We start from the raw sequence: 27,275 nt of genomic DNA on the forward strand, positions 1-27,275 counted from the left end.
TTTGTCAAAGTTAGTGACTGATTTATATAGATAAACAACTAGTCAAATAACAAATGATATTATAATTAGTAATAAAATTTAATGTTTATAGTAATTTTACTGGGTTGAAGTCTAAACTTAATAGCTCATTGGATTAATGTTAAACTAACAAATTTCATTTCAAATTATTTGTTAATTGAAAAAAAATCAAAATTATTAACTTCTTTTAACTATTTGGTATCCCATAATATGCTAAATTAGTAAAGAACACCTCAAATTAAAATTAATACGATGAATAAACGAAATAAAAAAAGTTAGCAACAATATATTGACAAAAAATATAATTATTTATGCGACCAAATTTATTTATTATAATTTATCAAGTTAATCAAAATATAATTTTAGTTATGATTGCTAACGTTATTATAGGCATGTTGTTGGATAACTTCTTATTTTATATTTTAGATATTCATATATTAAAATTAAATTATAAAGTAAAGTTAGAAAAATCAAAATAAAGCATAATGTATAAATTATGTGTACAATTATACAAATATAAATTTTATGTTGATGCATAAATTATTAGAAGTAAATGCACCATATATAAATTATAGAGAGCTGAATTTGTGTTACAGAGAAGATAAAATACGGAAATAAATTAATTTTCTTAGCATGTATTAATGGCTTAATTTATATAATAATAGAATATGTTAAATTTTAATAGTAATCATAATTGTCATTTATTGAAAATATAAACTAAAGATTATAATTAATGTGTTTGTAGTTTCACGAAAAAAATTAATTTTTTTAGTAAATATTAATTGCTTAATGATCCTACCAATACATATATGTTTAATCTAATTAATATAGGATTAAAATAAAATTTTAATAGAATTTTAAAACTCCAAACAGTATTGTAACTGCCTTCGGGAAAAGAATATGCAGTGCTCCAAGCTACATGGTTCTTTATGAAAATAGGAAAAATTATTGTTGTAATTAGCAAAAAGAACTCTACGTCAGTGCCCAGTAGGCCATGACTAACCCCCTCAACATTCTCCCTCGGCTCCTCTTCTTCATCTTCGCCATTCAGTCGGCTCCTCTTCTTCGTCTTCGCCATTCGGCACCATGACGATGAGCTGCCGTCGACGAACACGGTGCTGGAAAGCTCCGGTCGCGTTGATTCGGCAGCCAGAACCTCCACATATCGAGTTCGAGATCGTTGAGGGAGAACTCCACTGGACCACCGTCTCCGACGACGATCTTGGCAACGAAGCGAAAGCAATCGGCTTCGGACCAAACCGGCAGCTCCAGGCCGCGGCTGAAGACGTGCGGCAGGTGACGAAGCTTCTTTCCGGAAGCGGCTGCGGCGTCAACACTGAATTGAATGGTGATGTTGCGCTTTCGGGGAACGACGGGATGAACCTTCATGGTGGTAGCTCTTGATGGGAACGCAACAGAGGATTGCAGCGCCCAAAATTAACAGCAGAATCAAAGAAAGAACCATAAATGAACATCTTCCAGTAACTATGAAATAACGAAAACGAGTACTTAAGGTCGAATGCAAAATGAGGTTAGTGTTGCTCAGTATTTGATCCAACCATCTTTATAGATAGAGACTTCGTTGTTTAACTAATAATTATGGTAAGAAAGCAAATCTCATATTTAATTTCATTTCTTGTGGGATAGTTTAGCAAATAGAAAAGTAACTGTACGGCTACAATAACAGCCACACAAAAGGAATATATTAGGATGGTGCTTGGAGCTCCTGCATTTAGGTGCTCCACCGAAAATTAAGCCCCCAAATTATTGATATCCGGTTAGTTTAATTAACATGGAAGATCCTGAAACCAAGTTGGAGTGGTTAGTTCACTCATTCGCGTAATCAAAATTTGAAAGTTTAAATTCTACTTTTTAGGCAGTAACTCATTGACTACTATGACTAGCTACACTTTTTAAATAGAGATTCGATACAATTAGTCTTTAACCGATCAAGTTCGGAGGAAATACTCAACAAAAAAACAAGGAAGATACTTAAGGGAGAAAAAGCAAACTAATTAGCCAATTAAGTCTTCCTAGTCATTAGTCAACGATGCAAACTTCTCAAATAATGAGTTGTTGATCTTGGTTCCGAGAAGCAAGCAAGCTGCTTCTCACTTCTCAGCACTGAGGCGCAAGTAAAATTCGACCTTTATCAGTTAAAATCACCTGCATGGCATTCACCCTGGTTTATCATCATCATCTTTATTCTCTTCTTTTTCTCCTTTATTTTAATCTACAAATCGTCTTTTCTGGAATGAAATGGGATATGATATATGGCAGTTGGAGGATAGGTTAAGCTTGCTGACGTTGCATTGTTCAAATTAATATTGGTTAAAAGGATTAGAAGCTAATTTGAGGGAAAACAGAAGAAAGAGTAGCTTGTAATTGTAAGCTTTTATTATTATGTGACTCTGTTACTCATCTTCCATACAGCAGCCTATTAAAGTTTCAAAAATGTTTGGGAGATAATAAAAAATCGGCTCAAAGTACCTCAAGTTACCTTATTCTGCATTCTTTAATTATCTTTGAAATAATTGAGTAATATTAGATGTAATAAATTTGTAATTGTAGATGTTACATAAAGTTCAAAGTAAACTTGCTTGTTAATTAATTTTCTCTCATTCAATGGAATTAATCATGTTCTTGCTCTTGCAGTTTCTGTAGTTACCCATGGCACAGCCTGCAGAAATATCACCATCTTCCTTTACCGGTGAGTGGACTTATGATGTTTTCCTCAGTTTTAGAGGGCAAGATACCCGCCACAATTTTACTGGTAATCTCTACCATTCTTTGGATCAAAAGGGAATACACACCTTCATCGAAGATGAAAGCCTTAGAAAGGGAGAAGAAATTAAGCCATCCCTTCTCAAAGCAATTCAAGAATCTAGGACCGCCATAGTTGTTTTCTCAGAAAACTATGCGTCCTCAACTTATTGTTTGGATGAACTTGTCGCAATTCTTGAGCACTTGAAAGCAGAAGGTCGACTTGTTTGGCCTATCTTTTATGATGTGGATCCATCCGTTGTTCGACATCAGAGGGATAGTTATGCAGAAGCTTTAGCAAAACATGAAGAAAGGTACCAAGATGACAAGGGAAAAATGCAAAAATGGAGGAAAGCTTTGCTTGAAGCAGCTAACTTGTCTGGTTGGCATTTCGTACAGGGGTACCATACCAGTCATAATCACACTTATCCTTTTATATTTATGTATTATTATATAAAAAATCTTAGTGTTTTTCATTTCATAAGCTTTCTCATGAAGTTTTACAATGTGCAGGTCTCAAACAGAATATAAGTTTATTACAAATATCATTAGAACTGTCTCCGAAAAGCTCAATCACACTCCTTTACATGTTGCTGACAACCCAGTTGGGCTAGGATCACTGGTGCTTCAAGTGAAATCTATTATGGGAATTGGCTCTAGTGAGAGAGTTAAAATGATCGGAATTTGTGGGACTGGTGGAATAGGTAAAACAACAATTGCACGAGCTGTGTATAACCTGCTCGCTGACCAATTTGATGGTTTGTGTTTTCTTGCGGACATCAGAGAAAAGGCGATTGATAAGCATGGCCTTGTACAACTGCAGGAAACACTACTTTCTGAAATACTTGGAGAGAAAGATATTAAGATTGGATGTGTCAATAAAGGGATTCCACTAATAAAAAGGAGGCTCCAAAGAAAGAAGGTCCTATTGGTACTTGATGATGTGGACAATCTTAAACAGTTGAAGGCAATTGCTGGAGGAAATGATTGGTTTGGCTTTGGTAGTCGAATCATTATCACATCTAGAGACAAGCATCTGTTAAGTGCTCATGGGGTGAGTGAGTTTTATGAGGTTAAAGAGTTACGTAAAAGAGATGCACTTGAATTGTTCAGTTGGAATGCCTTTAAAAGCAACAAAGTTGATCCAGGTTATGCAAAAATTTCAAGACGTGTCCTGTCGTATGCCGGTGGTCTTCCTTTAGCTCTGCAAGTAATTGGTTCCAACTTGTATAATAGAGGCATTGATGAATGGAAGTCTGCATTAGATAAATATGAAAGAATTCCTAATACAGAGGTTAATATAATACTTAAGGTAAGTTATGATGGTCTGGAGGAAGATGAGAAGAATATTTTCCTTGACATTGCTTGTTTCTTCCACAAATACAAAATGTCCTATGTCAGAGGAATGCTACATGCACATGGTTTCCACCCAGAACATGGCATTCAAGTTTTGGTTGACAAATCTCTTGTGAGTATTGATAGAAATGATTGTCTGAGAATGCATGACTTGATTCAGGATATGGGTAGAGAAATTGTTAGACAGGAATCTCCTTCTGAGCCTGGCAAACGCAGTAGATTGTGGTTTGATGAGGATATTTTTCAAGTTTTGCAAAATGAGACGGTACGTTGGATTCTTCTTGATTTTGTTTTCCTTTTCTTTTCTGACAATGTTCTGATCTGGTTATGTTTGGTGCTTGAGAAGGGTACCGATAAAGTCGAAGTCATAATTTTGAACTCAAGCAGACAGAAAGAAGTGTGTTGGAATGGGAATGCATTCCAGAAGATGAGGAATCTTAGAGTTCTTATTGTTGGGGATGCATACTTTTCTACAGGTCCCAAACATCTCCCAAATAGTTTACGGGTTTTGGATTGGGTCGGATATCCATCAACATCTTTACCATCTGGTTTTAATCCTACCGAGCTCTCCATACTCAGCATGATTAGTAGCTGCCTTAAATTCGACAAACCACTCAAGGTAGTAATTGTTTCATACTATTGTGATGTCTGTCATGGCTCTTGATTTGTTTATATTAGTTCAACAGTTCTTGTTTTTGTTCTGCACAGTGGCGGAACTTGAAGTAAAATTTTGGGGGGGCCACATAGAAGATAATTGTAAAAATGCTTTTGATATGGACTCCATTTAAGATAAGCTCGTCTAATCTCATTTCTCTGGTTTTGGTGATATTGCCAAATTTAAAGCCGTTTTTCAGGGTCTCGTTCCAAAAAATTAAGGTCAAACTTATCAGATGTAACTTTTTGAACTTTTTAAAGTTGTATCTCACTTTTTTCACGATTCATTAAAGTAGAAAAACTATCTACATATGTTGATATTGTAAAAATTATATGTTCTCCTTCTTAAATATTAGTCTTCCTCTTAAAAAATGGATCAATTCTTTAATTTTTCATTATTATTTTATAATAAAATTTGAATATATATCCTGTAGAATATGTAAAGAAGAAGTTAGAAGAACAAATATTAAAATTTATAATATTTATTGAATTTTTTTATCAATTTATACAAATACAATAATATTAATACTTATTGAATATTCGATTATTTTTTATCATATAAAAAATTAAATTAAATAAATAGTAAAATATAAAATAATATTAAATTAAATAAATAAAAATATCTAATTTTTTATATTTAAATTTAAAGGTAGAAAGAGTATTGCTTATTAAATTTATTGGATACTTTAAGTCATAGTAAAGTATTTAAACCAATTGAATTATTTTTTATCTTTTGAAAAAGTACTACTAATTTTTTTATAAAAAATTTGGGGGGGCCGTGGCCCTCCCTTGTCTGAACTAAGCTCCACCACTGGTTCTGCACGTGTTTTGTTCTGAGTTTTATGAATTTTGAAGATTGTAAATTGTTAAGACAAGTACCCGGCCTTTTTGGACTCCCAAACTTACGGGCATTGTGTCTTGATAATTGCACCAATTTAGTTGAAGTTCATTATTCTGTTGGATTTCTTAAGAAACTAATTTTGTTGAGTGCTCAAGGATGCTCCAAGCTTCAAAGTTTTGTAAGTGCCATTAATTTGCCATCTCTTGAGACTCTAGACCTAAGGTGGTGCACAAGTCTTGAGAGTTTTCCAGAAGTACTAGGACAAATGGAAAACCTCAGAGGTTTATTTGGACCACACTGCCATAAAAGAATTGCCATTTTCAATCCACCGTCTGATTGGGCTTGAATGGCTGTTCCTGAGGAGATGCACAAACCTCAACCAACTTCCATTCAGCATTAATTTATTACCCAAACTTGAGGTGTTGATTGATTACAAGGGTAGAGGATATCGATTGTATGAACCACACAAATCTGAAGAAGCCGTGATGTCAAAAGTGTTCGTATCTCCCTCTTTAAAAGTGGATAAGGGATCTTTGCTTCCCTTTGCCAAAGCATATTGTATAACGATGATTGACTACAATGTCATCCAAGAATATCTACTAACCGGCATTGTTTTGCCTGAAAAACACGTCTATTTAGGGAGTGGATCATCTGCTTCGTTTTGGTTTTGTGGAAGATTTCCAAAGGTCACAATCTTGCTTATTGCAGAACCTTCTTTATACATTGACATCATGCATAGTTCAGTGTGTGAGTTCAGATATTCAGTGGTCATCGATGGAATCAACCAATTCAGTTCTTCATGTGACTACATCATTTCTGAGACAAGTGAGACACGGCAATTGTGTCTCTCTGTTTTTCTGGGTGACCTTCAACGCCTGATTGAGGAGGGTGTTGTTAAAAGAGTGTTTTCCAATGCCAAGGGTGAATGGAATCACGTTGAGGTTTCATTCGAGCTAAAATATCACATGCCATATGATCCTAAGCATGTAAGTGAAGGCCAAAACAGAAGCATAGAAGGAACAATAAAGCAAAGCACCGTTCATGGGGACATGCATGATAATGATGATATCCTATTATATCGATCTCCCTACTGCAAGAATAGTTTCCGCTGCTACTACCAAAGCAAAGCACTTCAAAAACACGAGAAGAAAGAAAAGCAGGCACAAATAGGGCTAGCAATGGGTAGGGTTTATCTACCCTAACCGGGGTTGAAAATTTTATTAAAACTCTCCCATACTTTACCTGCGGGTTCTCAACCCTAACTCTACCCACGCCTAAAATTCTAAACTCTATCCTACTCTACCCGCAGAAATATCAAATGTTTTCAAAGTAAATCTAAAATTCAATCATTTCGAATTTTATACATATTAATAACATATAAAATAAAAAACTAATGCTCTAAATTACTAAATTAATTGACTAGTATAAGTCATTACATAAGGAAGGTTGTGGATTCAACTTTCACTTTCTTCACTATATACCTAATTTTTATAAAAGATGTGTTATATATATGAGGTGTGGGTAAGGTAGGGTAGGGTACACCCCGCAACAGGTCGGGTAGCCTACCCTACCCGAACGGGTTGGACCGGGTTGGGTACCCGCGGGTAGGGTATGAATTGTCAGCCCTAGGCACAACATATAAGGTTGTTTCCGAATATTTATTTATCTATTTATAAAAGCTGATACCAACTCTCTCCACAATGGTTTAATGAAAATCAATCAATCACTATTTAGTAAAATAAAATATTTTAAAAAAATTAAAACAAAAAATTCTTATCTATTATTATTCAATTGAAACATCAAGTACTAATTAAATGCAGTAAGCATATATTAAAAGTGTTATAATAATAATAATTATAAAAAATTTCAGTTACAAATATTCAAATTTTACAACTTATACATATTAAGACTCTTACTTTCTTCATTTTTTAATCTCTCATACTAATTGTAAAAGATTTCTTAAATTTAATATAACATTTTTATTTACAAACAAACAAAAAATGTAAGAACAGACAAAGTGTAGCAAGTAATGCAAAACGAAAAATGAAAATGCAGTTTTATATAATTCTAATATAAATAACTTATGTTTTTTTTTTTAAAATAAATAACTTCAAAATCCATTTATAATATGTTCTCTAACATATTTTTAATATAATATTTATTAAAATATACTATATAGTATAAATAATCTATCTCTTCGTCCATTGCGCAGGTCTCACTCTAGTCGTAATAAACAGGAAAAATTGATCGAAAACTAAAGATAGATAAACATAATTTTGCGGCTAAATTCAAAGAACAAATTTCTTTTTTTATGTAAATTGTAAGTAGGAGATTAGTACATCTATATAAATTAGATAGTATTCTTTAATTTGAAAGAAATTTCAAACAAGCTAATAAAATTGGTCCTTATTTCTAACTTCTAACTAAGAACTAACATTTGTATTTTACCGAGTACAAATTTGATTTGATAATTTTCTACACAATTAAATTTTATTATTTAAATAATAATTGAAAAACAAATTTCATACTATTTCTGGTGAAAACGATATTTACTCATTATTTTTATTATTTGAAACAACTAATACATTTGCTATTTAGTGTTATATTTAGAACAGGTCAGAAATATAATGACATGTTCAGAAAAGAATCTTCTATTTAGTATTTAATATTGAAGGTGATTTATTGAGGAGGAGGTCGATTTTTAGATGAAAGCACCATTAGTGCAATACAATATGTACATGTTCACTTTTGTTATGCATAGAAGTTCGACTTTTTATAGAATGAATGTAAGATAACCTTGATTCAGAACTCAACGTTCCAATTCAAATAGTTGGTGACGCATATAGAAATCTAAGTAGATTACCTCGTACCAAACACCCTCTAGATAAATTGTCAAGAAAAGCATATGCATATACATATACATATACATATATTATACAAAAGTGAGAACATGCTTTACAACAAGAAGGAGGTGATGGAAGATGCTATCATGATTTCTTCTCAAGAAACGGTTCAAGAACACAAGACTTTGGATTCTTCATTGGAGGACCCTTTTCTCTTCTCTCCAATTCCTCAAGCCTGAATGTGATTAACCTGTCCCAGTTCCCTCCTTCAAACAGAACCCCTGCTTTTCCATCAGTGATCCTTTGAACAATGCCACAGTACATGTAATACGGATTATTCGGATTGCTCACAATGGCGATCATCCCCGGAAGCAGAAGAGGAAGCTCCGGTGGCTTTGGCTTCTTTGCCATCGAAAGTTTCAAGCTTTGGATTCCATCACCTTTTTTAGGAGGAGGGTTCTCCATGATGAACTTCTTCAAGCCTTTTTCGCCACCGGGGAAGCCACCTGTTAGCCCCATTAACTCTTTCTCAAAACCATCTTCTGCTGCAACATTGGCCAGTGCTAAATTCTCTTGTTCTTGTTCTGATGATGATGGTGATGGTGGATTCTCAACTTGTCTTTTCAGCTCTTGTATAAGGCCTTCTTCTCCATTGCATAGTCCTCTACCTCCCATGATTTGCAGCATGTCAAATTTGGCACATACTTTGTATGCTTTTGGTTTTGTGTGAATGGTGGATTTGGAATGGTAGAGATGAGTGAGGCCATCTTGGCCTAGAAACTGAGATTGAAGAAGAGAACTATGAAGAGCAACAAAGGTGGAAGACATTCTTAACAGTTTGATGAGGAAGAGGGAACTGAATGATGTCAGGGAGAGAAAAAGATTCTTGGTTTAATTCCAACCACAAGGGTTCTTATTGGATAGCCCTTATCCTTGTTTTTTGTTTCTTGTAAAGAATAATAATAACATCAGAAAAACTTCTTCCGCAAACTTATTTCTGACCTCAAAGTTTATTATGTCCGGATTATAGTAATATAAAGTCATAGTTTAAGGTTAAAAGTGATGTTAAGTTGTTAACATATAACTTACTATAACTTTTGTTAGACATATGAAATTAATAAGATTCAATTTGTAATAGAAACTAAAATCTAAACATCATCATAAGTTGAAATTCCTCCCCTTCAACCCCTTTTATTTATTTATATATTTTTTCAGTGCATAATGAGCATTGAGAAGTCTTGCATAATTGAACCATAAAAACATTTGTCTTCACTTGACATGTATTTAGCAACTCAGGTTCAATATATATTTTTTGATACATGCAAGAACACATGAACAAATTTCAGTACAACTTATTTTTCAAAAATTGAAAAACAATACATTGACAAACAAATTAATACTTCTCATTTACTAATTCCCTCAATGCCCAACAACAAATTGCTTGGCTTAAATTTATCAAGAATTTACCTATGTTTAGTTTACAACATTCAGAATCCAGTAAGAGAGGCAGAGAGCTGAGAGAGCATAGTTTTCACTTTTATGGCAACAATACTCAAAATGCTAACAAGGGATCATTGAACATCTTTGTTGCTTCAATTTTTCGCTTCAGCTTCAAGCGTTAATCTGACACCATCCTTGAATGAAACAGGATGAATTTTTAGTGTTTGAACCAATCTAGTAATATCCATTGATATGTCAGATGGGGACTTCACACCTCTATCAACCTGAAAAATAAGAATATTTCAATGCCATCTCAAGAAGAGGACTTAATGGTAAAGAGAAAGAAGTTAAAAATACCATGGCAGGCTAAGAAGTTCTCAAATGGCATCAAAAGTTCAAGGACAATCTTTGGTAGTTTGATTTTTGGTTTTGTTTCCTATTTTCATTTTCATTTTTTATTTTTTCAAATAAAGATATTTTGATGGAAAAAGTGAAAACAGAAAACAAGTAAGCAGAGTCCATGAAACAGAATCAGAATACATTGGTCTAAAATTAACGGTTAGCAATAAGGAGGTTAATATTTTCTCATCTACACAGGGATAATGTCAATAAACAATTACTAATTACATCAGAAAATTGTGATAAAATGAAGTGGATTACATACCGACGAGGCAGACACTGATTTGATTTTTGAGGCGTCATAGCCTCTTAACTGTGCAACAGCCTCGGCCATTTGAACTCGCGATACCCGATCAGGTCCACCAGCATTGAGTAGCAATTGTATTTGCTTATCCTCTGGAAAAAAAATCAGAAAAGTAGAAATCATGGCTGCAAAATTAGTTTAAAAAGTATAAGGAGAGCATTTGAAAAGGGCTAAAAGAAAATGAAAGTGCCAGGGAAATCATATTTACATGAAATTCTGTATTTATATGTAAATCAGTTATAATATATGAATAATTTTCATAGATAGGAAGTAACCCTTCTCCAATATAATGTTCAGAATGGCATCCTAAATCTCTCATTGATCTTCTTTTACTTAAAAAACATTTTGATCAATATATAAGCTTTGGTTCTAAAACTCCTATTACCTGATATCCATAACCTTGTTAAAGCCAGTATCATATTTACAAGATCCTTAACAAAAATCGGACAACGGAATTCATCGTGAAAGAACTGCACTTCTTCTCCTTTAGCAAGGACACCATCCATCCACTGCATCAAGAGATAGATTTAATTAATAACATCAAGTAATTATTAATTAATAACATACAAAGTTCGCATACTGCATATCCACCTGAATTGGAAGAGATTTTGGAACAGGTGAGACTGTTTGTGGTCCATAGATGATACTGCTTCTCAAAATTGCATAATTCGAGTAATTTTCGGAAATGAACTGCTCAGCTGCGACTTTAGTTTTACCATAAACATTTACCGGAATAGCAATGTCTTCTTCCTTGTAAAAGGACTTTTCCCCTTCATAAACTGATGAGAAGAAATATAAATATAACCTAGCTAATACTTGAAAACACACTAGTTCATGAAGAAAGAAATTGTGTGCCAAAAATGATTCATTCACTTCATTTGTGAAAAAAGGATAAAAGAAAAACGGAAAGCATTCGTATGCTGTTCGCAGCCAAAATTTCCAACATTGAAAAACTATGATAGTAGTTTTTAGTTAACAATGACAAATTGATACAAAGAGTTCTATACCTCATCTCTTTCATCTTCATCTTTATAATGTGGTTTCGGCTTACCTTGATCTGTTGAGAGATGAATGAGAAGACTGCTTTTCTCTTTAAAGCTTTGCAACCAATTTACAAGAGCTGATGGCACGTTAATAGCATGTGCAGTATCAGGATCAGTTTCACAAGCACGAGGTACCGACATGGCAGCACAATTAACAACAACATCGGGCTGCAATTCGAAAAGTGGCAGAATTTTCAGTCCCAAATGAAATGAGTCACAATACACTATATAAATACTTTGAAATGGTAGCTAAAGATCCTTCTTCCTTATGTTTTCCTATTGTTTTCTATTTAGAGCCAACAATATCCTCAAATCATTGCTATAAATCAGCTATAAACAAGTCTAGAGAACCATGGGTTCATATCAAAATATGTTTTTTGATTCATGTAAGATGCCTGAAAATACCAAAAAGTGTTCACATGTATTTGATTTTCTAGTGTCTACTCCCAAAACCAATTTGATCAATTGAGATAATGTTTTGTTTTAATCAACAAGAACAATTTTTTCCCCCCTCAAGAATTGATTCTGGGAGAAATTATCATAATTTTTTTTCACTAGGAAACATAGATCAACTTAATATCACAATCATTACTTCCATAAAAGCAGAATCAAACACACTCTTTCTTCTGAAGCTGGCAACTACTTCAATCCTACAAACAATATTCATAAATCAAAATCATGTTTTTATGCCACCCAACTGGAGAACAAAATCAAAACAAAATCTAATTTTACACCCAACTTTGAAATAAACCCTTAACACAACAAAATTCAGCAAAGGAAGTAGTAATGAGAACAGAGCAGCGTGAATCAAAACCTGACCAAATGCATTGGAAATGGATTCAAATCCAACGCCAGTTTTCAAATCAACTTGGAAAGGAATGGAGCCGGGAATGGCATGAAGAAGAAGCTTTGGCGGAGGAGTAGAGTGATGAGTGAATGCCAGATCGAAAGAAGAGACTCCATTTCCATTGGTATCAGAAGAAGAACCATAATAAGCTTGTAAGAGATGCTGACCAAGGTAACCAGTTCCTCCTACAACAAGAACCTTCTTCTTACCCATCTTTCTCTCTTTGGGGAGTTTCCTTCCAAATGCAAACTTTTTGGAGTTTTTCTCTGCTTCGTTTTTATGGTTGTAGCATTGGAACGGTTAACGTTGTTCTGTTACACATGCTTGTGTTGTCGCTTGCAATCACTACTAATGTTTTTCACAAAACCAATTTGGTGAAGCTAATGAAAATTGACCCTAAGAAAATGAATTTCATCATCTTCTCTGCATTGGGTTAGATTTGGTGGCCCAACAAAAGAAAACTCATGGAACTTCCTTTTTTTGATGTACAAAAATATAAAAGAAACTCATTGCATTTAATAGAATTTCTAAGCAATCTAAGGAGTAAGGAGACCCTCAAACTCTTCGAAAACACGTCCAAAAAAATTCTTAAAAAAGGGTTATTAATTTGTTATAGTGGATATTAATTAGATTTGCTTAAATAACCAAATTAGATTTTAGTGATTAGTTCACTAGTCCACTTAAATAAGTGTTAAGAAGTTTGAATCCTGTCTTATGTATGAAGTAATGTATTGACCAACGACAAACCCTTAAATTGAACTCTGATTTGCGACAAATTAATTCTTAATTTACTAAATTGAAAAATACTAAAAAAAAAGCTATTTGCTTAATCATATCAAGAAGTACAAATCTTAAAAAAAATATTACACTTAATATTTATTAGAGTTCCTTCCTATTTTTAAAGAAATTTTTTTTTACACACATAATAATTTTAAGAGTAAATGCTCTTTCTAGTCCTTAACCATTTGTTCGATAGACTTTGCACTCCCTAACAAATATAAAAATTCAAATCAGTCCATATCTACTTTGATATATGTACTTCCAATCCCTGCAACCGATTCCGAGCAGGTCACTTGCTGACAAGGACGAAGCTAGACAATATTTACCAGGGGCCAATATTCTTTTTAGTTTTTTATTTTAACAAAAAAAGTTAAAAATAACTCTATATATAATTTTAATTAAAAAAAAGAACTAAAACTTAAAATTTACTTTTTATAAGATAACTAAACATATTGTATATTAAAATAATTAAATACAAATATCTCAAAACTAATTTTAAATATTGTAAATATAAGTTGTTACATACTTGTTTTTAGAATCTTCAAATACTATTCAATTCCTTTTTAGACGTTTCCTGCAAAATTATTAAAAAATATATTATGCTTCAACCTTCATGTAAATAATTTAAATCACAACCATAACTTATGCAATAAAAAAATTAGTAACAATATTATTAGAACTGAAATAAATTAAAATTTACAATTTACATAGACAATTGAGTTCGACTTTTTTCTTTGATTCAAAGTCATCTATTATTGAATCTATACTGAAAGTAGCTGCAATTTCTTTTTCAATGTAAATGACTAAATTATTTGCAAGAAATTTGTCTGCAAATCAATAATATCACTGTCACAAACAATTAATAATGAAAAAAATTAAAAACAATACAAGGATAACATTATAATTACATGATTATCATCATTTTTTTTCAAAAACCTAAATTATTATTACAATATTATAAACTAGATAAATAAATAAATAAATATATAAATTATTCATCAAAACAAATAAAATAAATAACTTACAAAAAAAAAGAATAAAAGATGATAATGGAAGACCAAAGACTACTTGCTATCTTCTAAGTTGTAATGATAATGAAAATATAGAGTGATGTTTTGTTTTCTAAATGAAAGAAGAAGAAAGAATGAAAGAAGTGATTTATTGACTTCTTGTTATTGCCTTTTCAGATTCTTTACTTTTAACATGAATTGGGACTTTTTTTTAACTAAGTATATGTATGACCCACTATTCATAGCCCAAATAACACACTACTTTCTAAACTATTTTTTGAATGGAGTTATGGACAGCATATATTTTCTAAAGGGGGGAGGCCTACTTTTTTTTTTAGGGGACACTCTTTGATTTTTTATTATTTTTATAAACAAATTTTTTTCTTGGGGGGAGGGCACTGCCTCCCCTACAACCTAAGAAGCTTCACCCCTGCTTGCTGATGTGTCAGTAACTTGTCCACGTGAGTTTCTCTCTTTTATAATTGAGACAAATCACCTCCTAGACCTTTGTCGAAACGTTGCGTTTCATAAAAAGGTGTTATCATCTGGTGTTCATAATTGTTTAGAATTTTTACTTTACTCTTCATTGTCTTCGTTGTGTGTAGAGTGAAGATAAAGACTTTTCTCTTTAAGAAGAATATGGCTACGGAAGTCAGAGACTCTTCTTCACGAACCGTGGAGGAAGGCAATGAAGCTGGGAAGAACTTGTGCTGGAGTCTGACTCTAAGTTCCACTGGGAGTATAGGAAAAAAAGGCAAACCAAGGTAAGAACATGCACGGACTTGATTTCAATAAAGAAAATGAATATGGAGAGGTTCGGTTTGAACTTGGAATGCAATTTTCGAGTATGGCGAGATTTAAGAAGGACTTGAAGAATGTATTTGTCTAGACCTGAACCTATTAACATGGAGTCTCTTATAAATTTTTTTTAGACCAGTATTTTGTAAGTTGTGTAAATTTTGGGTTGTCTTTGAGTATTCACAATAAGTTAATCTTTGTAAACATATGTGGCCGTAAAATATGTTTCTGTGATATAGGATAAGGTTAGGAAAAATAAGAAAAAAATGCTAAAGAGACCTCATGTAGAGCCAAATGAGATAAACATTTTACAAATTGTTCCAACTGCAGAGGTAAATAGACACACCATGGTTTTTAGCTTTTTTTTTTTTAACACAAAAGATGCAGTTTTAAAGTCCATATGTGATTCACTATTGTTTTACCAGGTTCCAGAAATTGATCAAACTGCACCAATGAATCAGGCCACAACTTAGACTCCAAAGACTCAGTTCCCTTCTGCAGCTCCAAGGTTTAGGCCTAAACAGAATCTCAGAAGGCTCCCAAGTCCTCCAGCCCAACGAACCTACTCACAATGTCCAAGCCCAACCAGAAGGACAAGACTTGCAAAGAACCTCTCTTCATGCAATCTCCAATGAAACTCTGACAGCAACTAGCACTGAGACCTCATCAAGGCTCTTCAAGCTCATTCCAACTCTAAGAACCAAGCCTCCATAAAAAAAAAAAAAGTAAAAGAACCTGCTATATAGATATTTTATTATTTAAGAAATGTAAAACTTTGATTTAGGGGAGACTCTATCTTAATTATTTTGGTTAATTTTAATGTTATGATTAGGTTCTGGTTTAAAGTCTACATAATATTCAGGGTTGATTTAGAGATATTGTCATTTTTTTTTTGTATTTGTTTTAGTATCAAGTTGCAAAAACAAACATGGTCTTGTAAGTAAAACTCTGGAGCTGTTCATATTTTAGAGTCAACTTTTTGTGAAACGCTCATGCTTTGGTTTGTGAATCAATGAATCCGTTTATATATTGGTTTCAACTTTTATGAAATTCTCATAATTTGGAGTGCAATTCCAAATGTGTCACATATTTGAACATTTATATTGTTATTTTCATAGACATATATTTCACAATTACATAATAATACAATATGATAATATCTCAATACACTATTTTAAATTCTAATAACTACATGAAATGAAATAAATTAAGTATAACTAAATTAGAGTAAATAACCATAACATGAGTTGTCTTCATACACGTCATGAATTTCAACCATAATACATTAAGTAGTTATCTTCTATTTACATAACTTTGCACACTAAATTAAATTCATATTTTTCTCAATTAATCCACTGAAAATTGATGAAATTATAAGTGTAACTGTAATTCCAATTAAAAAATTGGTTAAGATTCTGTATTTAGTGTTGCCTCCAAATATTTTTTTAATTTCCTGTTTCGCCATCATTACTTCCAATGCCTCCAATCTTTCCTCCATCTTTTTCAAACTTTCAACCACTCTATTCTGATTGACATCAGCTTTATGTGTATATGACCCAACATATTCATCAAGGCAAGAAGTATTTGCAATGTGGGGTTGCAGTCTACAACAAATAACACTCCATGGTAATGGCAACGAATTTTGAAACAAAACTAAAATTAAAAAATATTTTATCTTAAAATAAGAGCAATAAAAAAAGCTTGTTCGAATTTTCTGCAGTGTTAAATACAAATAATATATGTGCCATAATGACATCTGGGTGCTACAAATATTTTCTTGTCTTGTTTTGCCTTTTTCTTTATACTCCGAGTGGAACCCAAAGTCGGACTCCAGCACAAAATCTTCCCATCTTCACTGCTTTCCTCCACCATTCATGAAGAAGAGTCTCTGACTTTCGTAGCCATATTCTTCTTCAAGAGAAAAGTCCTTATCTTCACTCTACACGCAACGAAGACAATGAAGAATAAAGAAAAAATCTTAAACAACTATGAACCCAAATGATAACGTCTTTTTTATGAAACGTAACGTTTTAACAAAAGTTCATGGGGCGATTTGTCTCAATTATGAAGGAAAGAAACTCACGTAGACAAATTACTGACACATCAGCAAGTGACCTGCTCGAAATCGGTTGCAGGAACTGAAACGCACATATATCAAAGTAGATAGGAATTGATTTGAATTTTTATATTTGTTAGAGGGTACAAAATCTACTGGACAAATGTTAGGGACTGAAAATGACATTTATTCTAATTTTAAAGATAATTTTTAAAGTTAAATAGGTTTTTGAATTAAAGTAAGTATTTGGTTATAGTTTTTTGTATTTGTTTTTCAAAGATTTGTGTTGTCAAATACTTTCAAAATTTCATAGCAACTATATTTATTATGACGTTAGTTAATATAATTTTTTTTGTATATTTAGAGTTTAATTTTAATGCATAAATAGTGTATAATTTTATAATCGTCAAATTTATTTTTTAAAATAATTATTTATATAATTAATATTAAAAAAAATATTTTTGTTAATGTAACACTATTTAATTAAACACAAATATAAAATTTATTTATATTAATAGTGCATTAAAATTAAATTTTTATATATTTATATTTGTATTTTTTATTTATTTATACTATGTAGCCCAAAGTTTATCATAATTCTAAAATATAAAGTGAATGATTCGATTAATAGATAACTCATCATTAGATCAGTCCGATTTAAAATAAAAAATAATTGTTAATAAACCAATTAAAAATAAGAAAAATTTAAAAAATTTTGTAAATCAATCAAATTCGATTTTGTAGTGATTATTTTAAATTAATGAAACACAAATTTTTTTAAATATATTTTTTATATAAATATATTATTTTATTATATTCGATAAAACTTAAATTGCAATTGAGATTAGAGACTTTTTAATTTTGTCGATTTAACTAGGTCAATTTTATTTTTCACAATATTTAAAAAGAAAAATATTAAAAAGATATTAGAATTTATTATTTTTATCATCAGTTAGTTATCAATATTTAAAAGTATGGAATAAAATATATTGTGAATTACTATACTAAAAAAATTAAACTAAAAAAATTGAGAACTAAGTGATGATAAAAATAATAAATTCTTATGGCTCTTAGTATTTTTCTTATAAAAAATTGAAAAATTCTTAAGGTTAGTAATTTTAATATTTTTGGCCATTTAACCTACACAAACACTAAATTGTCTCTCATAAATAAATTTTATTAATTTATATGTATAAATTTTAAAAAATGTTAGTACAATCTGTATTAATTTATGTATGTAAAATTTTAATAATATAAATTATATACTTCATTATGTGCCTATAAATATAGATATAAATTATTGATGATTAATTATTGTCCAAAAATAATAATATTTACTGATTATATAGTATTATTATAAAAAATTATTCATACGTTAAATATTTTGATATCCACAAATATATTATTAATTAAAATACAGTATTACCAAACCCAATTAAGTCACCAAAAAAAAAAAAACCCAAATAAACACCGAGGGTTATTTATTTACATTCGCTGATCGCACCTCTCTCTCTCTCTGTTCGCTGTTCATCTCCACCGGAGAGTAACCGCTGTCGCCACCGTTTGTTGTGCCTCCGTCACTGTCGCTCCGTTCATCGTGCCTCTATCGCCATCGACCATCTCTGTTCATCCAATCTCGTCCATCAGCTGGTTGCCCTCCTTCCGTGGTCGCGCTCCTTGTTCGCTCCAGGTCGGTCTTCTGATCTCCCTCCTCCTTTTTCTGTTGCTTTTTAATTTATCTTTTTTTTGTTTTGCTTCGGACAGCAATGGTTTCGGTTTTAAAAATTTTCAGTTGCTTGATATGTACTAATGTGAAATTTGACAAACTTATGATAGTTAGTGTTTTTTTTTTTTTTTTGTGATTGGCGTCAAAATTATTGAAATTGGTTCTGAAATTGAGCTCTGGTATTGTTGCTTGTTGCTCTGCTATTGTTGGTGGTGTTGTAAGTTTAAATTGTTTGTTTAATTTTACGTTGTTAGTTAAAATTGTTAGGGATATTTTTCAAAATTGTTTGTTGTTCCTGGAAATGTTGATGTCTACCAATCATGGAAATCTTCATTTCTAGACATATTTTTTCATGATTCTCAGGAAAATATCCTGAAGGGAAATAATATGTCTAACTTTTTTTCCTTTCTGTAAAGTTACTACTTACAAGCAAGCTTTTCAGTGTGCTTGGATTTTGTTTACATTTTGCTTATTGTTTGAAGAGAAAAGACAGTGAGTGACAGACTCATCATGATATATACGTATATGTTCATGTTCATGTTCATTCATATATGTATGTGTATAAGAATGCTATATATGTAGTTATGTACATGCATTTACCCTAAACAGCAGACATCTTAATTTAACATAGAGCAAGATTAATTTTTATTTCAATTTTACCTACCAAACATAGTTAAGTACTAGAGAGGAACTCAGTTAAGAAGGAAAAAGAAATAAATTGGAGAATAGTAGGGTTTGGTGGGGATTCATATGTAATTGTACTCATTTTACCGGGACTCGGCCTTCGGCCATAGGTGCATATACCATAGGCCACTTACATGCCTATTTCCAGTACTATTGTTTTGTTTGAAATTCTTTCTTTCTTAAAATTCACAATTCACATCTTGTTCTTCTTTCTCTTTCAGGTCTCATCATCAGATATTCAGATCCAGGTATGTTTGGTTCTGCCGTAACTCTTCCATTTTTAGAGTTTCTTCTAAAATCAAATTGAAGACAATTATTTGCATTTACTCAATTGAAAATTGAATTGTAATTTGACCTAATCTAATCCTGTTGTTAAGTTATGGAGGAGCAATTCATACTTAGAGTTCCTCCTAGTATTGCGGAGCGGATAGAGCGTCTTTTAAATGAAGGCAATGATGCTTCTTCATCTTCTGAAGACAAGTCATTAGATCTGTCATTTTCCGAGGATGGTAGAAGTGGCACCTTTGTAATTGGGAATGAACATTTTCCTGCATCTCTGTTGGACCTTCCTTGTGTCGTTGAATCCTACAAAACTTATGATGATAACTCTTTGATTAAGACTGCAGATATTGGGCAGGTCATTTATTCTTTCCATCCTTATTATTCTTCAATGTTGTAATAATTCTTAATAGTTTTACTATTTCTTTATTATATTCATTTGACTAACTGCTTTAGCTTAATGAATCCAATAAACAGATGATTATGGTGAGGGAATCTGGTGACGCAGCTCCTGATGTAATTGAGTACAGACATGGCCTCACCCCTCCCATGAGAGATGCCCGCAAGCGTAGATTTCGCCGAGAACCTGATCTCAATGTATTCTCTCCACTTTTCGCCCATGTATTCTCAAAATATCTCTCTCCCGTAAACATGTATGTGTGATGTTTATCATATTTCTTTTTCAGCCTGAGCTTGTCTCCCGTGTTGAGAAAGATCTTCTCAAAATTATGGCAAGAGGAACAGCTGACAATCTTGATATCCTTACATCTGTCTTGTTTTGCTCACATAGGACTTTAGAGAACACTTGCAAATTTATTATTCCACTTTAAAATGGATGATGGATGGTTGGTTACTTGCTGTGATCCATGTCATTGCTCAAGCCTTTTGGCCTATTCTTATCACAATTTCTTTGTTATTAACGGGGGTATATATGATTGTTAATTACATCACACAATGAAATCTTGTTTGTCACTTGGAATAAATTGTTACATATTCAGATCAGGTTTGTTTACACAGTCATTATATGCACCATGTTTGTTTATCACTGTAAAAATACAATGATTACTAATTCAATTGCCCTAATGTTTGCTGATTTCTGTATATAAAGAAGCTCTAATCATTTCCTTGACTGAGATTCACATGTGGAAGCAGCTGAGCAAGATGAAGGGGATGAGAATGCTCGAGGTGTCAGGAAAAAACCTGCACAAACACCTGCACCTAAAAATGATGTTCCGGAAACAAACACAAATGCTGGAGAGCCTGACAGGAGTGACTCTGATGAATCTGATGATTCAGTTTGATCCAAACTAGCTACCAAAGAAAATTTGCATCTTTGGCAACCTTGTATATTTTATTTTTCATGCTATATTTGAACTTCGCCCACCATCTTTCTTATAATCAGATATAAATGGATTTGCCATCCTACATTGTGTATTTCATTTTCTAAATGGTTTGTTGCATCTTATGCTGTATCCTATCAAATTGTATAGTCAGTTAGCAACCTTCCGGGTGTTAATTTTCTCTACATATATGATACTTGATAATAATGGCAATCAGGCAATGCTGTTGCAGCAATTTTTTTTCCTTCTTCCAAATCCAACTAATTTTAGTTGAGTTGATTTTGAAATTATTTTAGAATGAAGTGGACTTAACTCTTTCAAATGCTAGTTCATAGGAGGAAGGTGGTCTAAGTTCCTATGAAGGCCATCTTTATGATATCCCTAAGCAATGTATGAAGTTTGCAACATTAAACACCCGCAGATAACTGAATAATACTACAAGTACAAAACGATTCTAATACCATATAATAAAACAATTTTTCCTTCAAAAGCTTATGTGGCTGGGTAAAGGAGCATGAATGATTCTACCTATATCCTTAACATTTTGCTACTTCTATATTTTTATCTTTGCTTGCTATTAAAAAAATTGAGCTCACTGGCTTTTTCTACCTTCTGATTTTTCCTTGTTATCAGCTATACACGAGTATCTAGGCTTCACTTATGCTTGTTAGATGGGTTATTTGTGATGAATTGTGTATAGAAATGGTAATTTGACATAATTTGGTAATCTTTATCATCCTGAGTTGGCATTAGTTCATACCTGGGGAAAAACATATGATTTACAGGCTGAAATTTGGGGAAAAAACATGTAACGGTCATGCATCTGTTTTGACAATTGCAAGTGCAGAGAATGGGACCAAATGCAACTGAGTCATCTTTTGTTGTTACAATCTTAGCTTTTTAAAACTATTTCCCATGACTAATATATCTTTGACGCCTTTGAGCAAAGTAGAAGGAAGAAGGGAGTGTTTCAAGCTGGTCTCCGGGATAAGGTCTGCTACACATATGGCATCTCAGGGTGAAGCAGATCTAATTCCGGTCGGATGGACTTTAGAAACCTACGTGAAGAAAGATGGTTCCAAGATATTGGTACGTCGAAAAAATATCACCATACTCTCAGGTTTCTTCAGTGAAATGATTAAATTGTAGCAAGCACAATTAAGATAATATGGCAGAGTTGACTCAATTGACTTCATTATGTTTATGCAAACTCTGTGATTGGTTTTGTTTATATGCTAAATCTTTTATTGCATTCTTTTTCAATTGAAAATTTTGTTTTCATTTGATCAGATGGGAATTCATCAAATGAGTAATATTAGTGATCATGATTGAAAGAAAGGAATTGCAGTTTTCTCACTTTTTTGAATGATCTCAGCAACTATTCTTTCATTGATCTATGTATTCAGCAACTCTTTTGATTTTATTTATTCATTGATTTTTGCAGTTCTATTACTGTTCTGCTACAGGGCAGCACTTCGCTACCTATTTCGAACTAATGCGCTATGTGAATTTCGCTCAAACTCATGGCGTTGGCATCTACAATCTAGTAAGTTTGGCCATTGTGAAAATTTCTTTCTAGTAACATTTTTTGCTATAGTTCATAAATTTAGTGTCCATAATCATGATTATATGATATTTCTTATGTCTTTTACTCTTTGCAGGCTGATAAATCAGTTAGAAGGATTGAGAGTCAAGTCAGAGAAAGAAATGTTGCCGGATTCGAGCAGAAAGCTGCTCTGTCACTACCAAGGAAACCTTCATCGAATCTGAATTCGTTAGACTATTGATCAGAGTAAATTTCTTAGAAACTTATAAGTTCATCAACCATATGAAGTGGCATTTAGAAACAAAGTACATTTAAGATTCACAATGCCATGCAACTAATGATTTGATTCAACATGTTTATCTCAGGATTGGATTCTGAGTTGGAGATAGCTAATCACCTTGCTTGAGTTGGAAATTGATGTTGCGGCGAATTAGAATCTAAGATGAATTTCTTACCCACAATCTTGAATTGTCTATTACCAAGACAATTATTTTGAATTGATTAAGAAAAATGTTCCCCATGTTTTGTGACTTAGACTTTAAACTAGCATGAATTTTGTTTTGTTGGATGATGACATTCTATGAAAATAGGATCTTATTATATTATGAAAAAAATGGGAAATAATAAACCACATGATTTTATTTTCTTAAGAATTAAATGTTGCTGATTTTTTTCCTAAAATAATTAATGTCTTTATATTTTAGAATTATAATAATTAATTTAAGAATTTAATTTTTGTTTTGAATAAAAAAAATAAATTTATTAATTAATAGTTATTTGTAAAATAATGAAATATAAATCCATTTATAATTTTTTATATTTTTTGTTTCTCACTTTGAATGGGATTTGAACCAATAAGGAAAAAGGAAAAAGGAAAATTTCCTTCAAATAACCAAAATTAGAACTAAATTATATCAAAAATAAATTCAATTAGTTTTTTTTTTCTGATTTATTTGAAGTACCAAGGAACCACACTGAATTATATTAATAACAATATAAGATGATATCATATTATTATAGATAGTTGCATATATATGTACCCAAAAACTTGCACTCAAGTCAAAGTTCCTAGAAATTAAGCAAAATAAATATTTATTCAGAGACTGAAAATACATTAATAAATAAATAATTACATAGAAGAGAAATTAGCTTAGTTACTAGCTACCGAAGATGAAATTTACTTATTGACATTTCATTCATTGAAAATAATGTGGAACTCTTAGCAGATTGGCTAGAACTTGATTCATTTGTGATTTTAGGATCCATGAATCTACCAAGAGTGAAGAATGCTGGTTCATGTGGAGATGGTAATTCAAGTGAAAGATTATTAAGATATGAAATAACTGTCACCATTGAGGGTCTATCATTTATATTCTCTTGAACACATAATAAACCAATTTGAATGCATTTCATGACTTCCACCTCATCATAACTTTCTTTCAGATTTGGATCCAATGTGTTGAAAGGTGTTCCATCTTGCCATTGTCTCCAAATCTATAGTTAAAGGAAAAGTCTAAAGGGCCAGCAGTTTTATTGAATTTTGGCCAGCATGTAACCAGCAGAGGAAGGTGAGCCATTGGATGAAATTTCCAATCTCACACCATCAAATCATCATTGATGGCTAGTTGATGGCTAATAATCACAAAAATTGCTGGCCCCCTAGCATTGCTCATAGTTAAATACTCAAATACTTACACATCTCTTATTTACTTAGATCTACTTCCACTTACCTCAATGTAATGAAATTTAGTAAAAACAATAATAAAAATAAAGATGTTATGTGCATACAACAAATTAAATACCAAATCAGTTGTTATATATTTGTATATAAATACGTATATTATTTAAGTCATTTACAATATGTATTCTATAAAAGTAATTAATTTAGTGGCTGATTTTTTGTATACATTTAGCATCATTAAAGTTTAAAAGCCGCCAATCATTTAAAGGGAAAAGAAAATAAGAATTTTTTTTTTCACTTAACTTACGAGGCTTTCTTCATGTGATTCATGAAAGCCTGCATCAAGAAGAATGCCCTAATAACACGTGCTATTATATTAATATGATAGATATATAATATGAATGTAAAAATAAAATAAAATTTATCACATTTTTTCATCTTACCTTATAAACTTCTCCAAATCCTCCCTTGCCAATAAGGTTCTTGTTCAGGGGTTATCTAAAATCGGATGTTTGGGTTCGAATTGAAGATCCAAACGCTTGAAGGATGGAGGTTTTCAAATTGTTCTTGTTTGGAAGCTACTGTCTGAGTTGTGTGTTTTGAGAAATGAGAGGTGGTATTTGTAAAGACACTTCGATACCAAAGTCAGCAAAGGGTTGAATAGGGTATTGAAACTTGAATTTACTAAGAGATGAACCAATAACTACTGTTAAAATAGTTTCACTTTTAATGGTAGATAACCGTCCCTTTATCTTAGAGTTGTTGAGATCTCCCTTCTAAAAGTAGGGGAGAGATTCAGGGAGATAGTTACTTCTTTATATAAGTATGAGCTGCCTGTTTTAGCCGGTTCCGATTTCTTTGTGGAAGTCCAAGGTCAAATAGGCAATGAAGGTCAACCTTTAAGATTGGGCTTTTTAGCTAAATTTGAACCTAACTTATATTTTAGAACAGAGTATAAACACTTCTCAAATAAAAAATTATTTGTAGCCACTTTAAGTACGTTCAAATCAAATTGCAAATTTGCAATCCTTCTAAAGTGGTACTTTTATGATCAACTAGACCAATATGTTTAAATCATTTAAAAACAAAGAAAATTTCAAATTTATTGAACATTTACAGATAATTTTTTTCTTCTTTCAATTTTATAGATACTTAAAATTTTCTCTAAGAATAGTTTGAAGGCTCTTTCTTGCTCTTTTTCTTAGCAAATAGCAAAAACAAGTGAAGAGTATCACCACAACAATAGGAACAATAATTAAAATAATTGTTCGTGATTGACTTTTCTTATTTTCTGCATACTTTTCTTATTTTCTTTAATTACTTTTAAACTCAATTCAGAAAATGTTTAATAATAATATATACAAAAGTAATGTATAATATTATTCATATTTTTAATACATATTTTATATTTTAATATATATTAAATATATATATAATTTATTTAGAGACTAATTTTATATATTATACACTACCTAATTTAACATGATTAGATTTAATTAAAAGTAATGATTTACTTCCATTATTTGAAACAACATCTAAGTAAAAACTACACTTTTTTATTTTTAATATGGGGTATTATAACGTTATGGGGCTGTATGGTGCTTCACCAAACTGTGACGGCTGGGATGAAGAAATCGGACAGACCGATTTCACCACGGAAATCGGACGGTCCGATTTAGGGGCTGGGAAGGAACACAAATCGGACGGTCCGATTTGTGCCCCCCAGCCAGGTGTCACGCATGCAGGTATGGTCCGGCACCCATTGAATGTATAGTTGCGTGAATGAATGAACCCAACCCCTCCCTCATTCTTTCACTTTCAGCAACCCTCTCTTCCTCATCAATCCCTCTCTAACCCCACAGCCATGGCCCTCCACTTAAGATGCTGAGGAAAAAAAAATTACACCACTTTGTAACAATACCTAGAAGAAGAAGAAGATTAAGAGATGTTAATCGTCCGGAGCTTCACATTGCAAATTATCTTGATCATCCTAATTATGTAAGTTTTTATTTTAAAAAATTTTATTTTAAGTAAAATAATAATTATTATTAAGTTAGAGATTAGTAAATTATTATGATGATAATGTTAGAAATTAGTGAGTAGTAATGTCTGAGTACTTTAATATGATTAGTTAAATTTTAGGAATTAGTAATGTTAGAGTATAATAATGCAGAGATTATAGAGTGTAATAAGATTATTTAAAAAAAAAAGAATTATGATACATTATAATAAAATAATAAATTAATTATTGTTGTTAGCAAGTGAATGATAATAATAATAATGCTGTTATTAAAAATAGAGAGATAATAAATAAAATAATGAATATTAATGAATTTATTGGAATAATAATAATAATAATAATAATAATAATAATAATAATAATAATAATAATAATAATAATAATAATAATAATAATAATAATAAGTCATACTGTTTTATTAATCTGATTATTACTGTTTTATTAATCTGTTTATTACTGTTTCATACTGTTTTAATAATAATAATTTAATAATCTGATTTAATGATTTAATGATAATCTGATTTAATAATCTGATTTCCTTATGTAAAGTTTTTATTTTTGAATAATCTGATTTAATGATAATAATAGTGATAATATTAGATTTATTAGTAATATATTATAATGGCATTAAGTAGAGACTAAACATGTATGTATGTATGATTTTATTATTAGGTGGTTAGAAATAGAAATTAAAATAGGAATTAATTATGTATGTATGTATGAATGATATGGTTAGTAAACCGGTGAACTGGGTTTTTTTTATGTATTTTAGTTAAAATAAAATGAAGAAATGAATGAATGAATGTCTTATGTAAAGAATGAATGAATGAAAGAAGAAGAAAAATAA

At 31.5% G+C, this 27,275-nt stretch overlaps 4 protein-coding genes and 2 pseudogenes across 9 annotated transcripts; 3 read left to right on the forward strand and 3 right to left on the reverse strand.

Annotated features, from left to right (window-relative positions):
- Nucleotides 1-938: 938 nt before the first annotated feature.
- Nucleotides 939-1,449, reverse strand: LOC130961413 (uncharacterized; annotated as a pseudogene).
- On the forward strand, nucleotides 1,424-5,069 carry LOC130961409 (disease resistance protein Roq1-like). 6 transcript variants are annotated; one of them, XM_057887287.1, is made up of 5 exons: nucleotides 1,424-1,549; nucleotides 2,674-2,728; nucleotides 2,821-3,182; nucleotides 3,295-4,402; nucleotides 4,484-5,069. In XM_057887287.1, the coding sequence occupies exons 1-5, from the start codon at nucleotides 1,545-1,547 to the stop codon at nucleotides 4,799-4,801; spliced, it is 1,848 nt and encodes a 615-aa protein (XP_057743270.1). In that variant the 5' UTR covers nucleotides 1,424-1,544; the 3' UTR covers nucleotides 4,802-5,069. The 6 variants fall into 6 exon arrangements, with proteins under 6 accessions (XP_057743270.1, XP_057743267.1, XP_057743269.1 ...); XM_057887286.1 differs by lacking the exon at nucleotides 1,424-1,549 and adding an exon at nucleotides 1,978-2,203 and having other exon boundaries at nucleotides 2,674-3,182; nucleotides 4,484-4,756; nucleotides 4,846-5,069; XM_057887284.1 differs by having other exon boundaries at nucleotides 2,674-3,182.
- Nucleotides 5,070-5,473: 404 nt separating this feature from the next.
- Nucleotides 5,474-7,251, forward strand: LOC130961410 (uncharacterized; annotated as a pseudogene).
- A 1,222-nt stretch (nucleotides 7,252-8,473) lies between these two features.
- On the reverse strand, nucleotides 8,474-9,397 carry LOC130961412 (NAD(P)H-quinone oxidoreductase subunit S, chloroplastic). The gene has a single exon (XM_057887289.1). It carries the CDS (start codon nucleotides 9,301-9,303, stop codon nucleotides 8,620-8,622), a length of 684 nt encoding a protein of 227 aa, XP_057743272.1. The 5' UTR covers nucleotides 9,304-9,397; the 3' UTR covers nucleotides 8,474-8,619.
- Nucleotides 9,398-9,766: 369 nt separating this feature from the next.
- On the reverse strand, nucleotides 9,767-12,935 carry LOC130961411 (uncharacterized). Its single transcript, XM_057887288.1, has 6 exons — nucleotides 12,476-12,935; nucleotides 11,670-11,829; nucleotides 11,210-11,397; nucleotides 11,004-11,127; nucleotides 10,580-10,710; nucleotides 9,767-10,199 (listed from the first exon to the last, which is right to left on the reverse strand). The coding sequence occupies exons 1-6, from the start codon at nucleotides 12,719-12,721 to the stop codon at nucleotides 10,068-10,070; spliced, it is 981 nt and encodes a 326-aa protein (XP_057743271.1). The 5' UTR covers nucleotides 12,722-12,935; the 3' UTR covers nucleotides 9,767-10,067.
- Nucleotides 12,936-18,603: 5,668 nt separating this feature from the next.
- Nucleotides 18,604-21,429, forward strand: LOC130960159 (transcription initiation factor TFIID subunit 7). Its single transcript, XM_057885462.1, has 6 exons — nucleotides 18,604-18,842; nucleotides 19,784-19,810; nucleotides 19,940-20,199; nucleotides 20,319-20,438; nucleotides 20,528-20,597; nucleotides 20,982-21,429. Exons 3-6 carry the CDS (start codon nucleotides 19,942-19,944, stop codon nucleotides 21,140-21,142), a joined length of 609 nt encoding a protein of 202 aa, XP_057741445.1. The 5' UTR covers nucleotides 18,604-18,842; nucleotides 19,784-19,810; nucleotides 19,940-19,941; the 3' UTR covers nucleotides 21,143-21,429.
- The last annotated feature ends 5,846 nt before the right edge of the window (nucleotides 21,430-27,275 follow it).

This window comes from Arachis stenosperma, chromosome 2 (genome assembly GCF_014773155.1).
Source record: "Arachis stenosperma cultivar V10309 chromosome 2, arast.V10309.gnm1.PFL2, whole genome shotgun sequence".
In the NCBI taxonomy this organism is placed as follows: Eukaryota; Viridiplantae; Streptophyta; class Magnoliopsida; order Fabales; family Fabaceae; genus Arachis; species Arachis stenosperma.

Bases quoted from the DNA above. Each gene is read 5' to 3' on its own strand.
- LOC130961409 (XM_057887284.1), top strand. From the start codon at position 2,689: ATGGCACAGCCTGCAGAAATATCACCATCTTCCTTTACCGGTGAGTGG. The intron at 3,183-3,294 runs GTACCATACCAG...TACAATGTGCAG, and splicing joins GGTTGGCATTTCGTACAGGG to GTCTCAAACAGAATATAAGT. The intron at 4,403-4,483 runs GTACGTTGGATT...GTGCTTGAGAAG, and splicing joins AAGTTTTGCAAAATGAGACG to GGTACCGATAAAGTCGAAGT.
- LOC130961412 (XM_057887289.1), bottom strand. From the start codon at position 9,303: ATGTCTTCCACCTTTGTTGCTCTTCATAGTTCTCTTCTTCAATCTCAG.
- LOC130961411 (XM_057887288.1), bottom strand. From the start codon at position 12,721: ATGGGTAAGAAGAAGGTTCTTGTTGTAGGAGGAACTGGTTACCTTGGT. The intron at 11,398-11,669 runs GTAAGCCGAAAC...TCTTCTCATCAG, and splicing joins TCATCTCTCAACAGATCAAG to TTTATGAAGGGGAAAAGTCC. The intron at 10,200-10,579 runs GTATGTAATCCA...CTTATTTTTCAG, and splicing joins AATCAGTGTCTGCCTCGTCG to GTTGATAGAGGTGTGAAGTC.
- LOC130960159 (XM_057885462.1), top strand. From the start codon at position 19,942: ATGGAGGAGCAATTCATACTTAGAGTTCCTCCTAGTATTGCGGAGCGG. The intron at 20,200-20,318 runs GTCATTTATTCT...TCCAATAAACAG, and splicing joins AGACTGCAGATATTGGGCAG to ATGATTATGGTGAGGGAATC. The intron at 20,439-20,527 runs GTATTCTCTCCA...TTTCTTTTTCAG, and splicing joins GCCGAGAACCTGATCTCAAT to CCTGAGCTTGTCTCCCGTGT.